Source organism: Scyliorhinus canicula, chromosome 3 (genome assembly GCF_902713615.1).
Source record: "Scyliorhinus canicula chromosome 3, sScyCan1.1, whole genome shotgun sequence".
Lineage (NCBI taxonomy): Eukaryota > Metazoa > Chordata > Chondrichthyes > Carcharhiniformes > Scyliorhinidae > Scyliorhinus > Scyliorhinus canicula.
Genome location: NC_052148.1, coordinates 218801733 through 218808832, shown reverse-complemented (window position 1 = coordinate 218808832; position 7100 = coordinate 218801733). Strand labels below are relative to the sequence as shown.

The 7100-nt window shown below is 50.8% G+C and overlaps 1 protein-coding gene across 2 annotated transcripts in view; it reads right to left on the bottom strand.

The window, feature by feature from the left end:
• ap1ar (adaptor related protein complex 1 associated regulatory protein) overlaps positions 1–7100 on the bottom strand; it is a 136363-nt gene that overhangs the window by 5619 nt on the left and 123644 nt on the right. For both annotated transcript variants that reach the window (XM_038792171.1, XM_038792170.1), the window contains one exon: positions 2874–2996. In XM_038792171.1, coding sequence (XP_038648099.1) covers positions 2874–2996 — 123 coding nt within the window. The remainder of the gene's footprint in view (positions 1–2873; positions 2997–7100) is intronic.

Here is a 7100-nt window from a genome sequence, read left to right as displayed (position 1 = left end):
CAGCGTGGACAGTCAAAAGCTTTTTCCCAGGGTGAAAGTGTCAGTTACTAGGGGACATAGGTTTACGGTGCGAGGAGCAAAGTTTAGAGGAGATGTGCAAGGGAAGCATTTTACACAGAGGATAGTGGGTGCCTGGAACTCGTGAGGAGGTGATGGAAACAGGTATGATAGTGCGTTTAAGGGGCATCTTGACAAACACATTAATAGGATGGGAATAGAGGTTACCGACTCCAGAAGTGTAGAAGGTTTTAGGTTAGATGGGCAGCATGGTCAGCAGAGGCTTGGAGGGCTGAAGGGCCTGTTCCTGTTCTGTACTTTTCTTTGTTAATTTTATGAGCAAAACTATATCCTTAAAATGATAACGAACTGGTTTAAGCAATGTGAAAAAAAATTCTGTTCAACACAATTGAGAAGCATTGTTATGTCTCAGGATGTTGTCGGTGTTATCTCTTAATTACTTAAATTGTTTTAACCATTACTTTGAGTGCTGCTCAGTAACAAATTACTTATAAATCATACTTCCTTACAAGATGAACGTCTACTAGGACTGCCTAAAGTCTTGACCTCAGTAAACACAAAAAGTGCTCTCCACAAACATACGCAGCAAAATCTATCAAGGAAGATGGAGGAAACAAAAAAGGATACAACCCTGATTAAAATTAACTCTGGCACTGGTTTACTTTTTTTGACATAGTCGATAAGGGGTTAGAACCAGTCTAGCTTGCTTTACTACACTACAACAGAACAGAGAGCTATAGTGAGCTGGCAATGAAGTGGGTGGGTCAAAACAATACTTCGGCATCAGAAATTCGGCTCAACTTGCTTTTTAGCGTGGCCAATTCACCTATCCTGCACATCTTTGGTTTGTGGGGGTGAGACCCACGCAGACACGGGGAGAATGTGAAAACTCTACAAGGACAGTGACCTGGGGCTGGGATCGAACCTGGCTCCTCGGCGCTGTGAGGCAGCAGTGCTAGCCACTGTGCCACCGTGCTGCCCTTCTTGAATTAAATTTGAAGTGTCTCCAACTTGAGATCAGGATCTCAGATAAAGTTGGACATATCAAGAAGTCGGGAGTTGACCATTTCTCAGACGGGTGTCATAGAGATTTTTCTGGAGGAAGCGAAGCCACCACTTCAGTAGGGGGTTCAAGAATAGCAGTTCAGAAAGAATGTCATTGAGGATGAAGATTCAATAAAATTAATGGCATTAAAAAGCCAATTTGGATTGAAGAAAACTTTCATTAAGACAGAAGGCTGGATTCTCCAATTTTGAGACTAAGTGTTGACTTAGGCGTGGGAAATTTTAATCCTGAAAAAAACAGCGCAAAACCACCACTGATTCTCAATCTGGGTGGGGGGGGCTAGCTGGCATGCAGCGTAAAACCCTCGGCTCTAGCTGTGGATAAGGCCGGAGAATTGCCAGGTCCGCGGCCGCGCATGCACACGGCGGCGGCCTGCAGCGGTCGCGCCACATGGCGCCGGCCGCACGTAGACCCGGCCTGCCAAAAGGTGCCTCCCTTTGGCCAGGCTCGCCATCCCTGGACCACTCCCCACCAGTGCCCCAAGCCTCCGCCACAGCCCCCCCTGCCTATGGATCGCACCCTCCCCACCCCTGACTGTGGCGACGCTGGACTCAGTCCGCAGGCACAACGCCGAAAAAAAAAATAGCGTGACGCTCGCCATTGGGAACTCGGCCCATCGGGGGAGAGCCTCAGGTGATGTCCTGAGGCCATCCATATGGCATGCAGCGTACTCAAAGAGTACGTCGTTCTGGAGAGTGCGGAGCGTCACAAAAGCGGAGCCGCTCCCGATTTCAGCACCAATGAGGATCCTCCGGCCGAACGCGATTTTGGCTAAGCAAGAAGAGACTACTGGAAGTTGAATTACTGCCAGGCTCTTGGGTATGTGCCACTGACAAAGTCTTCTCATTGAAGCTGCTTGTGACAAAAATTTTGTTTAATTTGGATTAAGTGACTTTTAAAATTCCAGCTACAATATACCAGGAACGTTCCGAAGAGTCACATGGGGCGGAATTCTCCGACCCCCCGCAGGGTCGGGGAATCGTCCGGGGCCTTCGTAAACCCTGCCCCACCATGGCCAGAATTCTCCGCCACCCAGGAATCGGCGGGGGCGGGAATTGCGCCCCGCCTACCGGCGGGCCCCCCGCAGCGATTCTTCGGCCCGCGATGGGCCGAAGTCCCGTCGCTGTCAGGCCTCTCCTGCCGACATGGTTTAAACCACCTCTGTGCCGGCGGGGGCAGGCGGCGTGGGTGGCGCGAGCCGGCCCCGGGGTCCTGTGGGGGGGGGGGGGGGGGGCGCGGCACGAGCGGACCCCGGGGGTTGCCCCCAGTGGCCTGGCCTGCGATAGGGGCCCACCGATCGGCGGGCGGGTCTGTGCCGTGGGAGCACTCTTTTTCTTCCGCCGCCACCACAGCCTCCACCATGGCGGAGGCGGAAGAGACCCCCTCCACCGCGCATGCGCCGGTGGTGACGTCAGCGGCCACTGATGTTCCGGCGCATGCGCATACTCACGCCGACCGGCGAAGGCCTTTCGGCCAGCGCCGACGCCGATCGGCGTGGCGCCAAAGGCCGTTGGCGCCAGTCGGCGGAGCGGGAGCCACTCCGGCGAGGGCCTAGCCCCTAAAGGTGTGGAGAATTCTGCACCTTTGGGGAGGCCCGACGCCGGAGTGGTTGGCGCCACTCCGCTACGCTGGGACCCCCCGTCCCGTCGGGTAGGGGAGAATTTCGCCCAGGGACTCGAAACATTAACTCTGTTTCTCTTTCCACAAACGTACGAGATCTGCTGGGGGTGCTGGTCAGTGACACCATTAAAATTGGAGATGAAAGGTTAACATATTCAAGTAGCTTTACCTTCTTCATCCTCCCATTCGAGGTCAAGTGAAGTACTGTCATCAGTTGTTGATTTGGTTTTAGTAGTCAAGTCACAGCTGCTTTCAGTGTTTGGCGTCAGAATAATTGGGTCTGAGGAAATTCCTAGTATGGAAGGCAGGAACAATTCTTAAAACATGAGATTAAACAAAGAATTTTTTTTTTTTTAATGTAACTCTTGTTCAACCTGAAAACCTATGCTGATCAAACTCTTACAGTTATCACGCCAAGCCACATAGAGACTGGACGTTTTTAGTTTTATAATTGTTCCTATAATGATATGTAGTCATCGCTTTACATTCTAGCCTGCTCGGTAAAAAAGAGATTTTAAAGATTGTTTCTTGCACAGTAGGCCACTTTGTTTTTCAATAATGTTTACATTGAGCTATTATCCATAAATAGCTCATTCTGCAGTTGAATATTGTATAATTCTACAGAGATGATGTACTACTATAGCTACAGGTAGTAAGTTAACATGCTAACATTTTATGACATAATACGGTTTTGCAGACAAAGAATTGCTTTATTTGGCATTGCTCTTCATCTAGCACTGTCCAACAATAAATACATAATTCAGAATTTCTAACAAATCATGATAGCATTATATCCAAAATTTTACCTATCCAATTGGTTATTTCTACCACAAAGTAATTTATGTCTTTCAAACATGACTTCTCTTGAATAAATCCATCCTGGCTGTCCTTGACAACATTTAAAACGCTTACTGATTTGAATTACAAGAATAGACCTTGAAGTCTTTTTCACATCTGACATTAAAGTTATAGCTACCCAGTTTGTCTTTCTCTTCACTCTCTGGACTACGGGTATGTCACTGTTAGAGTCAATCAACCCAACCCCAGGCCATTGCTGCAGGAGCTCCTCAGGCTTAATCATCTCCAGCTGCTGCATTCCTCCCCTGTGGCCCTTCACTCCATCACAACGTCAGAATGGGGGTATTCACTGATGATTGCACAGCGTCTTTTTCATTCACCATTTCTTAAATAAAGAAGTCTGTGTCTAATGCAGACCTGGACAGCATCCAAGCTTGGACTGATATGTGACAAATAACATTCACCCTCCCAAGTGACAAGCAATGAACATCTTCAACAAGAGAGAATCCTCTTGACATTCAAGACCCAAGAAGGCAGCTCAGCACCATATTCTCAAGCGAATTAAATTCTGGCCTTTCCATTGACACATTCTGAAATTTTTAGAAAGAAATATTACACGGGTTTTGCTCAGTCCTACGGTATAATTTGCATATTTAAGGATAGATGCTCCCCGGTGTCACTCACTGCAGGGGACAGGGGTGCAGTGTGGAAGGCTGAGGAGTGGGTTTGTGAGGGAGCATGCGGAGTGTGGAGCTGAAGTGCAACTCAGGGTCACCGTGATGCCTGCTGGATCTGGATGTGCAAGGAAATACTTCTCTTGCTAACATGTCTTCTCTTTTCTCCCCTGCAGAGAATGAATTTCAGAGTACAGCCAGCAACGCGGCCAGGTAGATAGTGAGCATTGCTGGCTGTACTCCGAAATTCATTCCCTGCAGGGGAGAAAAGAGAAGCACGGAGGCTCTGCAGGGGAGAAAGAGACGCACGGAGGCTGGACGCACAGGACCTGCTTGGGAAACAACCTGCATAAGAGGAAACTGACCCATAAGAGGAGACAGCCCCGGTGAGGCTGGAGAGCTGGCCACCCAACAGGCTGAGGAGGAATTGTGAAGGAGATGTCGTATCAGGCCATGTTTCTACCATCGGCACCGGCCCTTCGAGGACCTGCGAGTGCCACCAACAGCTCCGACTAACTGTACCAGATGATGGCACACCTGAAAGTGCGTTTGGAGGTCACCCACTTCTGCAGCATTCAAGGTGATGGTTGCCCTGAACTTTTATGCCTTTGGGTCTTGCCAGGATCTACACAGAGACCTGTATGGGATCTCTAAGACATCCTTACACAGGTGCATCCATGCTGTGATGGATGCCCTATGCTGCCGAGCATCGGACTTTATAAACTTCAGTGTAGAACAGGCACATCAGGATGTCCAGGCAGCAGAATTTGGCCCCAACGCTAGCATGTCCAGGGGATGTTCAATGGAACACATGTCCCCTTACAAGCAGTGGCTCATCAGGAGGTGACCGTCACTAATCAGAAGGACTTCCACTCCCTAAATCTGAAGTTGGTGTGTGACCACCAGCTGCACATCATACACATTTGCGCCCGATACCCGGGCAGCGCACACGATGCACACATCCTTGCACACTCATCAGTACCTGGTCCTCTTGGGTGAGGGGTTGGCTCTTGGGTGATAAGGGTTACCCTCGAGGTCTTCGCTAATGATGCCTGACCAGTGGCCCCAGGCAGAGGTGGAGAACAGTTATAACAAAGTCAATGCAGCAACCAGGAGCATCACTTAGCGGCACACAGCGTGTTCAAGATGTGTTTTGATGCATGAACCACTCCGGTGATGCTCTCCAACATAGCTCCAGGTGGATTTCAAACATCGTGATGGTCTGCTGCATCCTGTACAACATCATGCAGCAGACAGGGGGACATGCTGGAGGAAGAACGCCAGGCCTCATCTGACGAGGCAGAAAGCCTGAAAGAACCAGGCATGGAGTCTGGGCTGGGATGGCAGGTTGCCCAATGTGTGCTCCAGGGCCATTACACATGGGACAACTTCATTAGCTCCAGTTTGCCAACTAGGAGGTCTGGCCACTAGTAGCACCGCCACCGTGTCCCACCTCTCCATACTCTTTTCCCCCCACCCCCTTCCAAGTGGTGCCCCCTTCCCCAGTCGCTCACATCCTCCCCTGTCCCTCATCCCCCCATTCCACCCCATTCCCCCAGCCCATCCTCCCCCCCTCCAAGGGACTTTACTCGCATCACTACAGAATGTTGGCCCTGGATTGGCAGTATCAGCGGGTCTTGTCCACTGGATAGAGGATGATGACGCTCGCTGTCAGATGAGGCCTGATGTTCCTCATGGTTTGACAAAGTCTGATTCCTGCCTTCAGCATCCCATTCCACTGTGCGCCCGGGTGATCCCTGCATATGTGATGACCATTCCATCTCACAGATCCATATATGCTTTGGGAGGTGGGAGGGTGGTAATGGAGATGGTGGTCGGTGGTGGGTTACTGAATGGGTGAGCTGCCCTACAAGGTAGCCTTACACCTCTGACCCCCATTCCCTGCCACCTCTGAGGGTGACCCCAGGTGGAAGGTCCAATTGTCCTGGGCGCCCTGCACCATGCCATCCTCCAACACTCACACCACCAGCCTCCCACATTCCCCCCCCTACCCGGCACACCCTTGACACCCAGCCCAGCCCATCCCTCAGAATCTTCAGTCAGAGGATTGAAGCAGATAGGAATGTTGCTGAAAGGGTGTTTAATAGTGATTATATATACATCTTTGTACCCTGACCCTGCCTACTAAACTACGTGCAGCACCTGTGCCAACTCAACTGGTGTCTAACCTCTTTATTTTACATGGCCTACCGCTCCTTCTAGCTGTGACCCCACACAGCCCATCAGACACGAAGGCAGCCTGCTGCGTATCTTGCCCTCTGACCAGAGGGACCTGAAAGCACCAAAGGCACTTTTGGCAGCTGTCCTCTGGAGGGTCTGGACCTGGATGGGCCCGGCCGACTTTCGGCTGTCACAGATGACGAAGTGCCTGTTCTACCCACTGTCCATGAGATGCACCAGTGTCAGATGGGGGGAATTCAGAGGTGCAAAGGTATTCCAACACTGGCATTAGCACGGGCCCCATCATGTCCTCTTCCCTCGGGTGCTTGATGGCCCCTTGGCTACTCTACAGGACAGGAGTCAGGCTGGAGTGAGCTCCAGAAACTCCACTATCATCTGGCGCTGCCAATCCTGGAGACCTGCTCTCGGCTCAACCAGGGTCTTGATGCCCTCAACCACAGAGCACAGAGACTGGGCCACATTCCTCAGCGAGCGAATCATGCCCCTCTGCACCTTGGTCATGTCCTTCTGTGCCTGACTCAAGTCAGTCAGCGCCCAGCCAATGCTCACGATGCCCTCAGCCATGAGCCTTTGTGAAGGGTGAAGGGCAAAGCTCTGCAGCGCCGCAGCAAGGTCCATGTAGGCTCGGTACATGGCTGCCTGTAACAGGGCTCCTCTCTCCTCTTTTAAAAAAAATAAATTTAGAATACCCAAATTCATTTTCTCCAATTAAGGGGCAATTT